Genomic DNA, 19,362 nt, shown 5'->3' with positions numbered 1-19,362 from the left:
CTACCTGCTACTCCTTGGTCATGGATTATTGTTGAATGTGGAAATGGAATGGGGGATGTCTAACAACAGCCCACTTCAAGTATTTAGTGTATTATAAAAACACTGGAATGGGGGTCTGCAGCATCTTGCTGGGGCTTGAAGTCTGTTTTCTTTTTTTTTTTTTTTTTTTTTTTTTTTTGCGGTACACAGGCCTCTCACTGTTGTGGCCTCTCCCGTTGCGGAGCACAGGCTCCAGACACGCAGGCTCAGCGGCCATGGCTCACGGGCCCAGCCGCTCCGAGGCATGTGGGATCTTCCTGGACCGGGGCACGAACCTGTGTCCCTTGCATCGGCAGGTGGACTCTCAACCACTGCACCACCAGGGAAGCCCAGGTTCCAGTCTTTTTTGTCAATGGTGTTCAGCAGTTTGTTGTGATCTTGGTGTTTTCGTGAGAAGAGGTGGGCTCAAGTCCTTCCACTCCACCATCTTGTCTCTGCCTCCCCTGGTGTCTCTAAGGACGTACATATATATATTCCTGTATTTCTCTCAAGAAGAAAAGCAATAAATATGACCCCTAAATTTCCTTCTATAGCAGAAATTTCTGTGACTTCCTGATCTACACTGAGACAAAGCTACACTCCAAACCTAAATCGAAAGTCCATAGTTACAGAATGACTTTTTCTGTAAAGAGAACATCTTAATTTGTTGATGTAACATGAACCATGTTATTTATCTAGAGAATGGCTTTTAAGCAGATCACTGGCCTACTGAAACAGACTGATTCCTAAACATATTTTCTCTGGATTAGAACCTCTTCATATGCAAAATTATTAGCATACTATGTTATTCTCACAAAGTTCTAATGAACTTCACAAATCTGCCTGCTCTATTCTGAGTACAAAAATATTTAGCCTAATTTGTTTTTCCATTATTTTATATAGTAATAAAGTAATATCAAAATGTTATTACCAGAAATAATACAGTGTTTTATAATTATTAGAAAGTGAATCTCATGAAGTCATATTAAAAAACAATTACCACATGTTAAGTCAGATAATTCAAGGAAGAGACTTATATGAATACTAGGGGGGCTGTTGGCAAAGGTATTTTTTTCTCTGAATCCTATGCTTTGAAGGAAATTTTTGCCACTTAATTAGTTTAGGTATGGTTCATCAACCAAAGGTCTATAGGATGGTATTTTTCCCCCTCCAGCTTAAAGTAATCTTAAAATCATCTACACTTTAGGTGTTCATACTTTCACTTCTTTTATAAATGGATCCTTTACATTGCTTTATGGGATTAACAACAAATTGTATCACCATACGGTATTGAACTGACAGAGCTCTAACATCATTCCAATCTGTTCCTTGGCCATGTGTAATAATGTGACAACTTATACATATATATATAAATTTATGGGGTAATTCACTTAGTATTTGGTGGGGACATATGAATATATATTGAGAATATATAAAATGATAGTAAAAATAGATAATATTTATTGAGTGTTTAATATATGGCAATCTTTTTTCCCCCATGTTGTATTTAACCCTCATGTTAACAGTAAGTTTTTTTTTTTTTTACATCTTTATTGGAGTATAATTACTTTACAATGGTGTGTTAGTTTCTGCTTTATAACAAAGTGAATCAGTTATACATATACATATGTTCCCATATCTCTTCCCTCTTGTGTCTCCCTCCCTCCCACCCTCCCTATCCCACCCATCCAGGTGGTCACAAAGCACGGAGCTGATCTCCCTGTGCTATGTGGCCGCTTCCCACTATCTATCTACCTTACGTTTGGTAGTGTATATATGTCCATGCCACTCTCTCGCTTTGTCACAGCTTACCCTTCCCCCTCCCCATATCCTCAAGTCCATTCTCTAGAGAGAGAAAGACAAATACCGTATGCTAACACATATATATGGAATCTAAGGGAAAAAAATGTCATGAAGAACCCAGGGGTAAGACGGGAATAAAGACACAGACCTGACAGCAAGTTTTTATCCTGTTTTAAAAGATGAGGACACTAAGGCTCAATAAGGATGAGTAAATTAGCCAGTTACAAGATTAGTCAGAGGCTGAGCCAGGATCTTACCTTTGTGACTGCACAGCTTACGGTTTGTTTCCCATGATGCCTGCCAGCCACCAGACTCTGCTAACATTAATTAAATTAATGTTCCCTTTTAAAATTCTAAGTACTGAATATATACCTCTTGATATATAGATTAGCTTTCCACTTCAGCCATATATTAAACTTGTTTTTATGGTATATGGTCTGTTCACACTGAATGAGTATAATAAATTATCTTTTGAGGAAATTATTTTAAACATAGAATCTTACAACGTTCTTACAAGGGCGAGGTAGAGGCTTTATCATCTCATTCCCATTGGTCAGAGCAAGGTCCAATGAAGGTTTAATGATTTGCCTAAGGTCTCAATTTCTAGAATGGCAAAGAAAAAGCCGCCAAGTCCTCCACCCCCTAGTTCCAGACTACTGTTTGTTCTCAAGTCTTTTTTCCCCCTCTGTTAAACCCTGCAATCAACTGATTTCTACTCTTCAACTTCTTAAATTATGTTGCCTTTTTACTCACCACTATTGGTTTTATATATTAAGATTCAGCATCAGCATTTACGATATCTTTTACTTCCTAATTCTGAGTGTTTCCATCTGATTGCTTATTTTTGAACCTTATGGGCTTTTTCTTTATTTCAGTTTTATCCCAATTATCCAGGAAAGGCTGCCTGAGTCTTCTGAAAGCTCTGATGTTCTCAATGAAAAGACCTTCTGCATGACCTTGTTTGTCTCCCATGGAGTTGCATATCACAACTTCAAATGCCCCACTAAAATGTTACCCATTTGGCATCAGTATACAGAAAAGGCTGCATTCTGTGATAAGAAGTACAGCGGTGTTTTCCTAGTGAGAGAATAGAGTTCTCAATGGGGAAAAGGGGAAGTATAATTTCCTCAGATTTAGCTGGTATTTCAAACACAATGGTGCTTTTCTTCTAGAGCTAGTCAGTATGAAATTTGTAGGGAAAATACCACAGGAACCAATAAACAATTAAAATTTTGGTCATAGAACTCTATTAATATTGGTCCTTTAGAAACCCTTTTTTTTTATTTTTCAGAAATGTTCTTCAGCTACAAAAACAACTACTCATTGCCCTTATGGATCAGTAAAGCAGTTGGGCAGAGAAGACAAGTAACAGAGCCTCAAACTAAGTAACTGAAACTCTTTGGTTGACAAACTTGGAGAGATTATCATTTGTAACTAGGTATGTTTATCCCTCTCTAACTAGGTATGCTTATCCCTCTCTTACTTTTCTCTACTTGGTTTAATTCTCATTAGAGCCTTGATGACAGGCTACATCCAATGTGTTGATCTACAGAGAAGAAAAGCCTAATGTAAATGCAAAGATGAATTTACATTCAAATATTGTACAGTCAGTTCAGACACTAATGACTCAGACTGACACAGCAGTTGCCTATGGCAGTGATGCCACCAGAGGGCAGGGTTTGACTTCCGGACCTGGTGGCTGCCTTCCTCCAGAGGCAACCTTGGAGTTACTATAAGAGCCATCAAATCCTTAGAAGCCCTTATAATGAATCTAAGCTCAAATTCTCTCTTCCATTGTTCTTATACAGAATCCTAGAATTCTGGAAAATACTTAGGATAATTTCTAGAATGATCTGACACAACAGATATTTAGTCAACTCACAATTTTAGAGCCCCTACTAAGTATTCAGCATGATCTTGAACATTTAAAGGCTACCTGACAGAATTTTACCTTTTGAGGGATCTATAGTTTCCCTGGGAAGATATGAATATAATACCACCAATAAAACAGACTGTATAAGTTAACTTATTCCACGAAAGATAAGAACTACAGGTTATCAAGAATTGAAAGGGGAAAAAACAAAGTCCAGACCAGAAAGATTTCTCAACAACAGTACCACTGACATCTTAGAGTAGATAATTCTTTGCTGCAGGGGTCTATCCTGTGCCTTGTAAGATGATTAGCAGTATCTTTGGTCTCTACCCACTAGATGCTAGTAATACCCCCTCCTCCCTTTCCCCCTGTTATAGGAACCAAAAATGTCTACAGACATTGCAAAATGTCCCTGGAGGGCAAAATTACCTGATAGAGAAGCACTTAACCAGAGTATAAAGAGATGACCTTACCAAAAAAAAAAAAAAAAAAAGAAAGAACTGAACCTTGAAACTTTAAAATGTCAGAAATGTGAGGACCTGCTCTCTAAGCCTCAGTTTCCTCATCTGAAGAGTGGGAATAATGGTGCTTTCCCTCATAGGTCTTGTATTAGTTTGCTAGGACTGCCATAACAAAATAACAATAGAAATTTATTTTCTCCCAGTTCTGGAGGCTAGAAGTTCAAGATCAGGTTGCCAGCAGGGTTGGTTTCTGGTGAGACCTTTCTTTTTCACTCGAAGACAGCCACCTTCTCACTGTCTTCACATGGTTTTTCCTCTGTGCAAGCACATTCCTGGTGTGTCTTCCTCTAATAAGGACACCAATCATACTGGATTAGGGCCCCAACCCTGTGACCTCATCTAACCTTAATTACCTCTTTAAAGGCCCTATCTCCAAATATAGTCACATTGAGGATTTAGGCTTCAATGTATGAATTTGGGGTTGGGGGGGACACAATTCAGTTCATAACAGGGCTCTCACAGAGATGAAAGCAATTAGCACAATACTTGGCATATAGTAAGCATTCAATTAATCATAAATGTTCCTATTGTTAATATTAAGCCACTATTATTATAAGTCCTCCATGTGAATCAGATACCAGCTGAAACACAGAAGAGTATAAAACAATAAGTTTATTTGAACACTTGTGTGTCACTTTGTGCTGAAGTTATGCAGCTAAAAAGTTTAAATTGACATTTTCCCCATTGATGTAGCTAATTATTTCAAAGATGTTCTGGCTTCCTTTATGCAAAGGTCAAAGGGCAGTAGATCCTGCATCCCCAGCATCTGATGAGTAGTAAATGACCCAGAAATAAGCTTTTAAGTGCTTTGGGGAATTTCTTTGTGTCAAGAAATTCTGTGTAAATATTTCTTGAGAGTGTGGGTGATTAAGTTCACCCTCTTAATTTATGTTTCACCTATCTCACAGGAGATAAGAACAAAAATAAACTAGGGAGGAAAAGAAATAAACAGCTTTGAACAGTCGTGGCCTTTAGTTGGAACCAGAAAACCATGGAGATTTTGAAATTGCAAAGGAACATGGGCCTTCTTCTGCCAAAAAACTTGTTTATAAAAACTAGAGAGTGTTACATATTTCTACCACACTGGCTTATCATTTGAAATTTCTGCTGGCTCAAGTGAAAGTGTGCTGTCCGATATCCTACTGTGGGATTTCCTCCTTAACCACAGTTGCTTTCCGATCAGAGGCTTGTGACTTTGAGGACCAGAACACAGTCGGCTTAGCCAGCCAGAAGAACAAGAGGAGAGGTTTCATATCTCATGAAAAAAAAGGAAGCACTAACAGGGAAAAAATGGAGTCAACGTTGACAGCTGCTGAGTTGAACAGTTTTATTGTTGGTAATAAAAGCAGAAATTGCTTGCTGAAAGTGAAGGTGAGAAAAGACAGAAATTGCTATGGCAAAGTTAAAAACAAGAGGAGATGGTGGTCTTGGTGTGGCCTAGAATGTTTGAAAACATTCACCTTGCCCTTAAAGAGCTGTTGCTGTATGAGTAATGTGCCATTTCACTGCATAACCCTTGTATGCAGAAATGCTCTATTTCCCTTGTACAAACCAAGGGATGCATTTATTCTACATTTAGAGGAAAACAAACAATCGAAGGCAAAGAGGTGCATTATCTTATGCAGCTCTCTTGGAAAGAGTTCATTTTTTTGTCCTGCTCAGACTGCACACAAATACTGGGAATATATTTTAATTTCAAATCTGATAGGTGACATCTGGTAACTCATTTATTGCTAATGAACTTTTCACAGGAAGCAGCAGTCACCAGTATCTCATCGTATTTTTCAGTTGGCAAAGTGTTGTTTACATTTTATTGGCCCAGCATCCGTGCCTCTTATCACAGGATGATTAATTAGAGAACAGAAGTAGCCCCACATAGAAATGAATGGAGAGGTAAATAATGGGAGATAGAATGGTCTAAACTTTTTTTTATTAAAATCAGTGGTGTAGTATCATTGTAATTTATATTTTAAAATTATATAGGTATTCAAGAACATGATTAGAGCTGGAAAAACTGGTCAAGAAGCTCATTAGCAGTGCCTTCAGGCCCCTCTCTGAGCCTTTCCACCCCTTTCTGGTCCTTTAGCTTCTTCTCCTTCCAGAATCACATGCAGTTTTCCAATCCTTCTTATCCATATTCGCTTGCAAGGGAAAAATCGGTCATTTACACCACAGTGGATTTTAATAACACTAACAAAAGTCTTAAAGTTACAGGACCTCATAGCATCTCCACCTACATGATCTCATTGGATGTTCACAATGGTATTGTGAGCCAGACTGGACAGATATTTTTATCACTTCATCATTATCATGAACTTCATTATCATTATTTTCCAGATGAATAAGATGAATCGTAGGTTTGGTGAAAAGCTAAAAACTTCATAGCTCATGAGAGGTAAATCGTGTACTTGATTCAGGTCTTTGGTTCCCAGCACCATGCTCTTCCACGACCTTAACTCTGGCTCTCACCTGTGTCAGCGTGTCTTCTCCTGCAGGTAGATCTTGGTTCTAACGGGTGTATAGATGTGGGTATCTTCCACCCCACCCCAGTTAAAGAAATTCCAGATATCTAGGAGTAGGTGCAAGGGTTATTTGACTAGATGACTCCTGTTCGGCTCCCCTTAGCTACTCCAGTCCTGAGTGTTTAAAAGAAATACAGAGTTTAATGTGCAACTCTCAAGCTGCATTTAGGAATTTGTCCTATTTCTTCAGGTTTTAATGCCTCAAAGGGGCCAAATGAAACATTTTAGCTGATGGCACTTTTGTTGTTTGCTGTATTTGGTTTTGCCTATGAATCGTGACAGGCACAGAGCACATAAGCAAGGGTTACAAATGAAGATGCCAGTAGGGCAGTGGTTTTTAAATGTTAGTGTGCATCAGAATCACCTGGAGGGCTCATTAAAATTTTGTTAGACCTCACCCACAGGGTTTCTAATTCAGCAGGCCTGCGGTGAGGCCTAAGATTTGCATTCCGAAGGAATTCCCAGGTGATGGTGATGCTGCTGTTCCAAGGGACCACATTTTCAGGACCATTGCTAGAAGGGCTAGGTAGGTGACTTACATGAGGGAAGCACATATGCTGTGCTGTCCAGTTCAGTGGCCTGCCCCAAGTGGTGACTGAGCACTTGAAGTTTGGCTAGTTTCAACTAAGATGTGCTGGAAACAAACTATACTCTGGCTTTTGAAGACTCGGTACAAAAAAAAAAAAAAAAAGTAAAATATCTCAATAATTGTTATATTGATTACATGTTGAAATGACAATATTTGAGGTATATTGGGTTAAATAAAATATATTACCAAAATTAATGTCACCTGTTCCTTATTTTTTAATGTGGCTACTAGAAAATGTTTAATTACATATGTGGCTCACATTATATTTCTTTTGAACAGCATTGACCTAAAGAATCAGAAAATAGAGAATGGTGGGGATTAGTGAACCACAGAGTATTCAAATTCCAAAAGCTATAAACACTTTGGGGGCCAAAGAAAATATATCTGTCAATCAGATTTAGCCTGAGGGTCCCACGTTGTACACAAACATTTGCTGCTACAATGTAAATGTAGAAGCTATACAATATCTTATCATTTTACCTTTCAGCATTAATCAAGTACCTTGTTATAATTCTTGAAGTAAAAGCATTAGATTACAATAATCAAAAATATTTCTGCTGAATTTCTGAATGAAAAAATTCCATTAATCTTTTGAAGTTCTGAGTTTTCTTTCATGAAGTTCATTTCATTTATCCTTGCATTATAGAAAGTTTATATTTTCAAAGTGTCTCCATACCTTCCAAAGACCTCACTATTTAACTTTAACAATCTATGAAATAGAGGTGAGAACAGGTATTGGTATTCCCATTCTAAATACTTTGTAATATTTAAGGTATAACAAAGTAAGAGATTAAATTACCTATGTATGATTTTAGTGACAAAACAAGCCATTGGACAGGACTCTATTCCAGTGCTTTCTCTGTCAAACCATTCTAATATCTCTCCATCTTTATGACATTTTAATGTAAAAAATAAAATTAAAAGTAGCATACAAAACTGTATTTGAAAGAAAATGTAACTCTGTGATAAAAATCAAATGGACATAACCCTTACAGAATTCATTTTCTTGGCACAAAAGTCCATTTAGCTCATCAAAACACTGACAATATAATACTTCAAAGTATTATTCTAAATAGTGTATTACTGTGAGGTTCCTCTGCCCTCACCTCTATGTTTTATCTGGGCAACTGAACCACTCTGAGTATATGCTAAACTTTAAAAAGTTGTATTTTCCCCACAGAGAATCTGAGAATAGGTTCGTTTTGAATAAGTTATTTTAACAATAACATATTGTGCCACCTTTTTCATAGGATGATATAATCTTGACTCCCTAACTGCAGGGCATACTTTTAATTTTGACTTGCAGCCATGAATCAATCTGTCTTTATTTACCCTTTCACCTGGAATTGCCAGTGAATAACACAAGGGATGCCTGAGAGGCTCACAGTCTTTGACCATAAATGGAGTGAAAAGAGCTAGTCTAGATGGGGTCCAAACCTATAATCTTGACCTCATCAACCTGGAATCACAACCAGCTATCCAAATGCTCTGCTGGGGAAACATTTCTTTGGGTTAATAGTTAATCTAAAAAATGGGGTGGGGGGAACGCACTGTCACTATAACATAATGATCTTAAGTAGAGTTTCTTTATTCATCTTCAGTAAGAGGTAAAATTCTTTTCATTTCATTTTAAATAAAAAAGAGTTTGTATATTTAATTACAGAATGTTATTAACTCATTATGAAACTAATAATATCTGTATCAATAGACAAATAGCTGGCTGATTTAATGATTTATTGGGTAATTTCTACTTGTCGAGCCATTATTGTATACCTTTTGTATATCTACCTAATATATATCTTTGTATATTGTATACAAAAGATGTATACCTATTCAGAAGACAGATTATGAAATTTCAGTGTTTCAGGAGATTTTCTGAGGCATGTACCAGCTCCCCGACGATAGAGAAACCTAGAGAAGCTAAGTGACTGGTTCAAGGTCACATTGCTAGTGAGCGGGAAAGCCAAAATTAGAACCCAAGTCTCCTTACACATTGTGCAGGACCAATTCATAGACTATCATCCAAAGAATATTTCTGCTTCAATTAGGACACTGGGTAATTTGGGGAAACATGTACAATATACTGAATATTTAATCCTTCTAGCTTCATTTAAAATTTATGGTTATCTGATTTGCATAACATTAAAAACTTTAATCTGAAATGAATTGCCATGTCATATGCCATATATGGTTATATGCCATAACCTCTAACATAAAACTCATAATACATACAAATTCTATAATATTATCATCATTTCTTAAGGGTATAACTTAATTAGTGCATCCTTTCCTTCCCAATAACTTTCCTCATACCCCTTAAAGTGGAATTTGAAATGAAATAAGCAGTGTCTGCTCCTGATTTAAAGTCTCAAAGAAGCAAATGTGGAGTGGCTTCGCAGATGAAATCCGGGCTTTTGTTCACAAGTTGGATAAAGCAGCTGTTGTTGACTGAGATGCCCACCTAGGAGCTGCCTTTTTCATCTTTAGAAAAAGAAAAGCTTGTAAACAGTCTCCGAAAGCCATATATTAAAAATGAGGTTTCCTCCACCTTGATGGCCAAGATACTGATCTTTCGAAAGGTGGTTATGATTCTCTCAGGGAGATTCTATGAGTCCATAAATTTGAGGAAGTTGGAAGTAGTAAAGGACAGGGGTTCATGTATGTAAAAGCTTTCTTCCAAGTTAGATGTTATTTTCCTTTTCTCCTAGTCTCTGGAACACTACTCTTTCTAAGCTCACCGAAAAACCTTCCATTGCCTTCTATGTTTAACATAAGAAGATTATTTTCTACTAACACCAGTGTGTCAAAGGAAGATTATTAAGCACCTGATTAGACTTAATCACATATCTTTCATCCCTATCTTTCCTTTCTGAAATTAAAAAAAAAAAATCATACTACAGAAATAGCCAAGAGTTTAGGACAGACAAGAGTGGGAGGAAATAGCATAGGAATGAAGAGAGTTGTTTGGGGAGCTTGGGATATTCATCACAACCGACTTGTTTAAACTATAATCTATGATAAATTGGAGCTTCTCGAGTGGAGAGAAATTTAATTGTAGTTTAGTGTTATGTTATTAGATATTAAAGTACTGAATAATTTCCAAGAAGCAAAAATTTAGGATTAACATTTTACTTTCCTTGAAATTTATACCCTAACTTGGAAGGGACTTCTGAATTTCCTTTCTTAAAGCTGAGTTCTTTAGGTTCTTGGGCTGTTTTGGACAAAGCAAAGGGGAGGACTGGTTGAGGATGACAGAATATTTAACCACCATCACTACAGTTGGTTACATATGGTATGAGCAGAAATTAAAAAGTAGCTTGCGCTGTTTTCATTTCTTGTGAGGGCAGGCCATGGAGGAATGATATTGTCTTAGGAAGAGGGCCAGACACCACTACTTACCACTTAGACATACCACACTTGCATTCATTAAGTTTGAAGAGATTGAATCTTAAGTATGTAATTAGTATGGCATTAATAATTTTAATGAAATATCTTTTGTATTAAGAGAAAGATTCATCTGGGAATTGCAGAGGCAAACAAAATCGTCTCCAAGAAAAGTATTTAACATAGAGAACTTAGGCTGGGATTGCTGACCAAAAGCACTGCATTCTCCTGCGGATCTGACTTGAGAATAATTCTGGTCACTTGCCTTATGATGCAGGCTCTTTGCCATGCTCCCTTCTTCATGGCTGCCAGGATTACCAGCCTGGAGGAGAGTGTCACCCAGAAAGGCCTGGATGCTTCATCAAAGGTCATGATGGGACAGGGAGAGCAAGAAGAGGGACAAGACTGTATTTCAAAGCTTATTGGATCCAAGCAACTTAACTACTATCACCAAATAATGTGTAGGGCAACTTCCAGTCAAGATGAAGATAATGGACTAAGCAATCATGGATATTACCTTTTTTCTCTAAATACATAAAATATCACATTACAGCTCCATATAAGAATTGAGACTACAGGGGCCAGAGAAGAACCAACACCAGATACACAGCTGAGATAAAGTTCTAATGACTTTACCAGAATGGAAGTAAAGGACATTAAGCTCACGTACTGAAGGCAACGGACACTGGCTTTCCTGGTTAAAGCCAGGACTGGAAAATTACTGCCCATTGTGACCAAAGACTAAGATAATTTCTGTAGACCAGCAAAAATCTGAGAAAGGGTAGAGGGCCGAATCTGCAGTATCTGCAAAGTCAGGGGTTGGAAACTAGGCTGAGAATTGGCATTAAAAGCTTTTCCAGGGCTTCCCTGGTGGCGCAGTGGTTGAGAGTCTGCCTGCCGATGCAGGGGACATGGGTTCGTGCCCTGGTCCGGGAGGATCCCACATGCTGCGGAGCGGCTGGGCCCGTGAGCCATGGCTGCTGAGCCTGCGCGTCCGGAGCCTGTGCTCCACAATGGGAGAGGCCACAACAGTGAGAGGCCCGTGTACCACAAAAAAAAAAAAAAAAGAAAGCTTTTCCAGATCAAGTGAGTGTTGTATGACCAAGCAGAAATTTTACCACCACTGCCATCCACTCAGGCCTCCTAAAGAAGTTAATTCCCACTAAAGATTAACTCGCAAAGATTATGAAACCTAAAATGAAGGCAAATGCCAAGAAAGAGCGTCTATGGATGAAACAAATAGAATTTATACCTGAAGAACTACAAAGAGTAAAGCAATTGGATAGGGGCTCTTCACATACAGATGTTCAGAATGGTTAAGGAGATAAGGGTAGAAATAGACCCCATAAAATAAGAACAGAAGGTTAAGAACAAGTGGATTTGAAAAAGTAACAAGTAGAAACCCTAAAAATTTGAATGCCAACTTCTATGATTCAATGAATTCACAAATGGATACTAACAGTTGTTCCCTGTAGAATGCCTCATTCATTACTAGGGGAAAAACACACAGGAGCAGAAACAGTTGCTTTCTAATGTCTGAATTATAAAATAGGAGCAATAAAGAGAATGCCTTTTGAATAGGATGGTGTATTGAGCTGTCCAGCACTACAGGCAAATAACAAACACTGGCGTACTCTTTTTGATATTTAAGAAAGATACTTTGGGGCACAGTAGTTAAGACTCCATGCTCCCAATGCAGGGGGCCTGGGTTCGACCCCTGGGCAGGGAACTAGATCCCACGTGCATGCCACAACTGAGAGTTCACATGCCACAACTAAGGAGTCCCGGAGCACAACTAAGGAGCCCGCCTGCTGCAACTAAGACCTGGTGCAACCAAATAAATAAACATTTAAAAAAATAAATAAAAGGAGATAATAAAATTAAATAGAATTGTTAAAAAAAGAAAGATACTTTGATAGATTATCCTAAAATATAATTATTTGGTTGTTTAGTTCTCTCTTTATTATCATAGGAAACTTCGGGGTATTTTTTTTTCTTCAGATTGCAAACTCATTAAAAAAGGAGCTTGTAATGAACAATTTAATTAGATTGGTTTTGGCTTGCCTAAAAGCTTAAAGAGGTATTAATATTCTAATCAAAAGTCTTGGGGAAATATTCTTAGAATTAAAAAAAAAAGAAAATCTTCTTTCTTAGGTTCGTTTTTAAGAAACAGGGAAGCTGTCAAGGAATGAAAGGTAACTCCTAGTAAAGCAAGCAGTAGATAAATGTGGTGTGGCCACCATGAACCAACCTTGTGTTTGTAGCAGACTGAAAGTTCCCACCTGACTCATGGCAAATTTATTCATCTGCTTAAGATTATTTTTTACTCATACTTTGAAAGAAAGATAGCTTGGTATTTTTAGCCTTTTAATGGCAAGACAAAGAGCTTACCAATGATAAACCTTTTTTTTAAACCTCTCATGCTTTTTTGATCCATGGCTGAGTCAGCACTTGCCTTGCATTCAAAAAATTAATAGTAAAGATTCAAATAAAACACATTTATTAAACACCTACTATTTGAAAGATAAGCCCAGTACTTTCAAGTTATTGCATTTAATTACTACAATAATTAAGTGCAGTAAGAATCATTGCTCCCATTTCTTACAGATGAGGAAACTGAGGCTTATGTTCAGAGAAAAATTGGGTGACTTATCCAGAGCCATACAGATTTGTAAATGGTAAAGGAAGATTCCATTCCAAGCATTTTGACTCCAAATTCCATCTTGTTTACCCCAAGAGGAAATGATGTTGTGGAATTCATGTAAACCACAGTCTGAATAAAAGCTACAGTGAGACCCAGAAATAGAGAGAGGTGGGTCCTCCTGTGTTTTTAATCAGTATCCTACCTGCCTATAACCCTACTGGAAGAAGAAGCAGGATGAAACAGAAAAGTAGCTGCTTTCTGGGACTCAAAAGTTTGGTGTCCTAGGAGATCACATGTCTCTCTCCTTCAGCTGCTCACCAAAATAGCATACTTTCAAGCTTCAAAGAGAAAAACAGCCTACTCTTTACCACTTATTTATCATCAATCTAAGGTGACTCCAATCATAAGAGTTCCATTTTCTCTCTTTCTCAAGAACCAAGTTTCTCTAGGGAAGCCTATGAGTGGCAACAGTGCAGACTAAGAGAACAATATTTCTTACCTACCAGTATGGCCTGTGTCACTGTCCCATCCAGTACACATTCAGACCCCACACCCCTGCCTGGAAGGTTGTACAATATCTGTACATTTACAAGAGCAGTTTCCCATAGATGAAGCTTCAGACATTTATAAGGAGGGAAAAGTTCAAGCAATAACGAAATCTCTACTCCACCTTAGCTGGCCGGGTGGTTGCCTTTAACTTCTAACCACTCTGTTTCCCATACATCCTCCCAAGTCCAAGTGCCATCTCTGGGAAATGTGCCTGATAACTCCTGGATGTTCCCACCATCAAGCTGGGTCAGTGAAAAATACAGAACATTCCACATGCCTCTGGTATGGTATAGTATCCAACACAGTGGAGATAATTTTGGCTTTAAGGCTCCTGTTCCCCCAGCTAGACTCAAATCATCCAAAGCAGGAGAAGGACTGTGACTTCATTCACTTTGCATCCCTGACCCCAGCACATAGTAGGTGTTTAGTGACTATGGAACGAATGGATGACTGCCTGCTGAATACACTATTTGCATTTCTGCTTTCTTGTACTTGCTTCTGCTATTTTCATCCCCTGAAATTCCTCTCCCCAACGCCTTACTACATAGGAAGTTTTGGTCACTGCTTATATAAACATTTATATAAAATGCTCTTCCAGCTAGTATATTCAATGCTATGCCCAGAGTTTCTCAAATAATATACTCATCAAAATAATATGGACCTCATTCAAACTTCCAGGGATGTTCCCCTAGCTGTTCAGAGCAACCTTTTACATTTTAAATATTAGTCAATATGGATCGATGGAAACTTAAGAAAAGGCTGACCTCAGAATGTGAAGGAATTGGAGTCCAAAACCATGTTTATAAATTGGTCCTTTCAAATGCAAATTTTTCCACTGAAATTCTTTTATCAATGATGGTTATAGTTCCAGCCTAGTCAATAAAGTTCTACCCCCTCTAGATAAAAAATGGGACCAGGGCTTCCCTGGTGGCACAGTGGTTGAGAGTCCGCCTGCCGATGCAGGGGACACAGGTTCATGCCCTGGTCTGGGAAGATCCCACATGCCACGGAGCAGCTGGGCCCGTGAGCCATGGCCGCTGAGCCTGCGCTCCGCAACGGGAGAGGGCACAGCAGTGAGAGGCCCGCGAACCACAAAAAAAAAAAAAAAAATGGGACCAGCAAGAGTTGTGTGCCCTCAAAGTGAGGTCAAGAGAGGAAAGAGAGTTTCCTCCCTGCTCTTGTGCGCTCAAGCTCAGGGCACCCAAGGAATCCTAATGAATCCAGTTTATTCCTTCCTAACATTTAGTGCCCTTATGCCCAAACTGAAACAAATATTTAACTCTGCCCTATTTTCAGTTCAACCCAGGCTACTTTTAATCTTTGAGATTCTTTAACCTTGACATTTCCAATGTTTTCCTAGGCAAAAATCCAACTTATCACAACTAGATGTTAGAAGGAGAGCAAATAAGTAAATTAATCCACTTTAAGGTATGAATGACTGCTAGCTCCTAAGCTTTTTAAGAAGCATTTAATTTTTAATAGAGAATATTTGTTTATCTAAATGAATTTCTACTTTTAAATTGGCATAATTTCAGTAATGATGACTTTTTTAAAAACTGAAAAAATCAGGAAAGTGTAGAGAAATCCTTCTGGGTAAGGAAGAAGTAGGTCAAACCTTCCTGAGAGCCTAGCCCTGGTTTCTACTAAGTTATTCCTTATTTTTATCTTCTTCTGTTTTGTAAACTACAGATTTCTAAAAGTGCCAAGGGTTTTTTTTTTTTTTTTTCAGTTTGGTTTGGTTTGGTTTGGGATTAGATTTGGGTTTGGGTTTTGGCTTGTTATCCAAGGTGAAGCCCAGGTTGACACTGAGTATTTTCTGTCAGATTCTTTGGGAGCAGAATGTAAATTGATTTCGTTGGCCCCTAGAAATTAGTCTCAATACTCTCTACTTGTAGCTTTAAGTTACATAATATTCACTCATTCGTTTGTCCACTTGCTCTCTTATTTATTAGATATTTATCATCTGCTTCCAGGAAGGTGTCAGGGCCTATACTAATGAACAAGATGCTTCGAACAGGCCTTACCCTCAAGCCATTGACAAACCAGTGGAGAAGACAGATATGTCAACATACCATTATAATATATAGGTCAAAACCTACATCGAGAGTGCCAAAGCAGCACAAAAAAATGGAACAGCCAATTGCCCAGACAAGTCAGGAAGGCTCCACAGATGATGTGACATTTGCCTGTTGGTGGATGCTGATGCCCCCATGAATGATAAGAGAAGAAAGGGATTTAGATTATATAGTCTTGAGTACAAAAGGAGAAGATGATGAGGGCATAGAGCCAAAAACTTGGGTAGGGAGAATAACTGCCTCCTTGGGGGAGGCAAAGAGGCCACTTCAGAACCTCTCTTTCCCAGTGTTACCTCTTAAAATCTGGCTACTTGAGACTCATCCTTCTCACAGCACCACTTTGCACCAAGATGGACACCACCTTAAGTGCACGAGTTCATCCAGCTCTCCTGGATGCCAAGCACAGCTATCCCGGGCAGACTATTCATGTCTTATTCCTGCTTCTCTTCTTACCCGGGATGATTTGCTACAAGTGGAATGCATGCCCATGCTCACCTAGGGACCCACTCCTGGTGGAGCAATAGGGTCTTTACCCAACACCACTACACTGCTTGGCCAGCCTCGCCTGTGCCTAAGGCTGGCCTTCACCTCAGAGCCTGCCTGTGCCACACCCTGCCATGTTATCCTCAAAGCATCTTCAGCTTCCCTTCCAAGGGTTTTCTTTTCTTTTCTTTTTTTTGCGGTATGCAGGCCTCTCACTGTTGTGGCCTCTCTCACTGTGGAGCACAAGCTCTGGACACACAAACCCAACGGCGTGGCTCACGGGCCCAGCCGCTCCGCGGTACGTGGGATCCTCCCGGACCGGGGCACGAACCCGCGTCCCCTGCATCGGCAGGCGGACTCTCAACTACTGCGCCACCAGGGAGGCCCCCAAGGGTTTTTTGATAGACTCTTGTCTAGGGCAGAATATGATGCTTTTCTAAATCACATAAATGAATGGCTTGATTGTTGATTATGTAAAATATTGGAGCAAATATTTGCAAAAGTCTTTATGGAGCTCATTCCTTAGCATCTGATTCTTCCTAAAATCCTAAAGAACCACTGCTATCTTGAGCCTCCCCAAAATACATGTTTTATTGATAATCCTGACCTAATCTATTTATTTGACATCCTTGTTAGACAAACGGTTAACCTCAGAGTTAACTCCAGAAGTGGCTTGTGGGCACAAAAGTTAGGAAATTCAGGCCCTTTTGCTAGACTGCGGTGGAAGTTAAAGAATAAGTGGTAACTGCCTGTAGTGACCTGGAAAACCATGGAAAGAATGCTGTTCCCCAAAGCATTGAGCGCCCTCCCTTTTATCACCTCTTAAATCAATTCCTCAGAACCTAGAGGCAGCTATTCAGGCCACTTAAGGGAGGATGCTAATAATTTTTATACCTAAGATTGTGATATGAAAGAAATGGTTCAAACAATAAGATACGGATGTGTCACATTTCCGAGGTTAAGGACAAATTAATTAGCCTCAGGAAAAACTCAAGTCTTTCTGAATAACTAATTTAATTCAGTAGTATTTTCTGAGATTTAGATTATGTTTTTCTAATCAATTTGGAAGCTAGGATTTACTCCTAGAAAAAAGGCAAAGGACCTAGATGAGTATTCACATAGGACCTCACGTCTACTTGTCTGAAGGATTTTATCATTTCCTAGAAAAGCAATATGTTCTAAAACTTAATTTAAATATGCAATCTTAGGTTTTATCAGTCCACAGCTTTTCTCCAGAAAATATGATCTAATTTTTTTCCTAAAAACTAAAGTTGAGTTACTGTATTAATGATTGAGAAATAAAACTATTCATTTACAACTAGAAGTTAAAATTTTTTTACCTTTTCATTTTTATTTTTTCTAGGTGCATTTGGCATAGTGTCTGAGACCAACTAACCCAGGAGGTCAAAATGATCCTCAACTCTTCCACCGAAGATGGTATTAAAAGAATCCAAGAGGACTGTCCCAAAGCTGGAAGGCACAATTACATATTCGTCATGATCCCCACTTTATATAGTATTATCTTTGTGGTGGGAATATTTGGAAACAGCTTGGTGGTGATTGTCATTTACTTTTACATGAAACTGAAGACTGTGGCCAGTGTTTTTCTTCTGAATTTAGCACTGGCTGACTTATGCTTTTTACTGACTTTGCCACTATGGGCTGTCTACACTGCTATGGAATACCACTGGCCCTTTGGCAATTACCTATGTAAGATTGCTTCAGCCAGCGTCAGTTTCAACCTCTATGCCAGTGTGTTTCTACTCACATGTCTAAGCATTGATCGCTACCTGGCTATTGTGCACCCAATGAAGTCCCGTCTTCGGCGCACAATGCTTGTGGCCAAAGTCACCTGCATCATTATTTGGCTGCTGGCTGGCTTGGCCAGTTTGCCAACTATAATCCACCGCAATGTATTTTTCATCGAGAATATCAATATCACAGTTTGTGCTTTCCATTACGAATCCCAAAATTCAACCCTCCCCGTAGGGCTGGGCCTAACCAAGAATATACTGGGTTTCTTGTTTCCTTTTCTGATCATTCTTACAAGTTATACTCTTATTTGGAAGACCCTAAAGAAGGCTTATGAAATTCAGAAGAACAAACCAAGAAAAGATGATATTTTCAAGATAATTATGGCAATTGTGCTTTTCTTTTTCTTTTCCTGGGTTCCCCACCAAATATTCACTTTTCTGGATGTATTGATTCAGTTGGGCATCATACATGACTGTAAAATTTCAGATATTGTTGACACCGCCATGCCCATCACTATTTGCTTAGCTTATTTTAACAATTGCCTGAATCCTCTCTTTTATGGCTTTCTGGGGAAAAAATTTAAAAAACATTTTCTCCAGCTTCTGAAATACATTCCCCCAAAGGCCAAATCCCACTCAACCCTGTCAACAAAAATGAGCACGCTTTCCTACCGCCCCTCAGAAAATGGAAGCTCATCTACCAAGAAGCCTGTCCCATGTATTGAGGTTGAGTGACACACTTGAAACCTGTCTGTGAAGTCATCTTGTTGAAGAAGGAGCAAGAGAAACATTCCTCTACAACACTTCACTACCAAATGAGCACGAGCTACTTTTCAGAATTAAAGAAGAAAATTGATTATGTGTACTGAACTGACTTTTCTAAAGCTCTGAACAAAAGTTTTCCTCTCCCTCTGCAACTAAACAAAGAAAAGCCACATTTTGCATCAGCTAGACGATGTCCACTCAAAGAATGATGTCAGAAACTGGATGAGTGTGTTGATCTGGAAAATTTTACTGGTAGAAATGCCATCTCCCCAGTCTGCTCTTGTTCTGTTATTTTTGATTTCCACATAAAGGTACTTAGAATATGTTAAAACTTGAGAGGAGCAACAGGAGATCAGAGCTCAAGACTGCTCTGCCCAACTTC

General features: G+C 38.7%; 1 protein-coding gene across 1 annotated transcript; it reads left to right on the top strand.

The window, feature by feature from the left end:
• Positions 1-17,861: 17,861 nt before the first annotated feature.
• On the top strand, positions 17,862-18,950 carry AGTR1 (angiotensin II receptor type 1). Its single transcript, XM_060100211.1, has one exon. It carries the CDS (start codon positions 17,871-17,873, stop codon positions 18,948-18,950), a length of 1,080 nt encoding a protein of 359 aa, XP_059956194.1. The 5' UTR covers positions 17,862-17,870.
• The last annotated feature ends 412 nt before the right edge of the window (positions 18,951-19,362 follow it).

The sequence above is a fragment of the Mesoplodon densirostris genome, chromosome 5 (genome assembly GCF_025265405.1).
Source record: "Mesoplodon densirostris isolate mMesDen1 chromosome 5, mMesDen1 primary haplotype, whole genome shotgun sequence".
Taxonomy (NCBI): Eukaryota; Metazoa; Chordata; class Mammalia; order Artiodactyla; family Ziphiidae; genus Mesoplodon; species Mesoplodon densirostris.
This window is presented reverse-complemented; position numbering and strand designations above follow the sequence as displayed.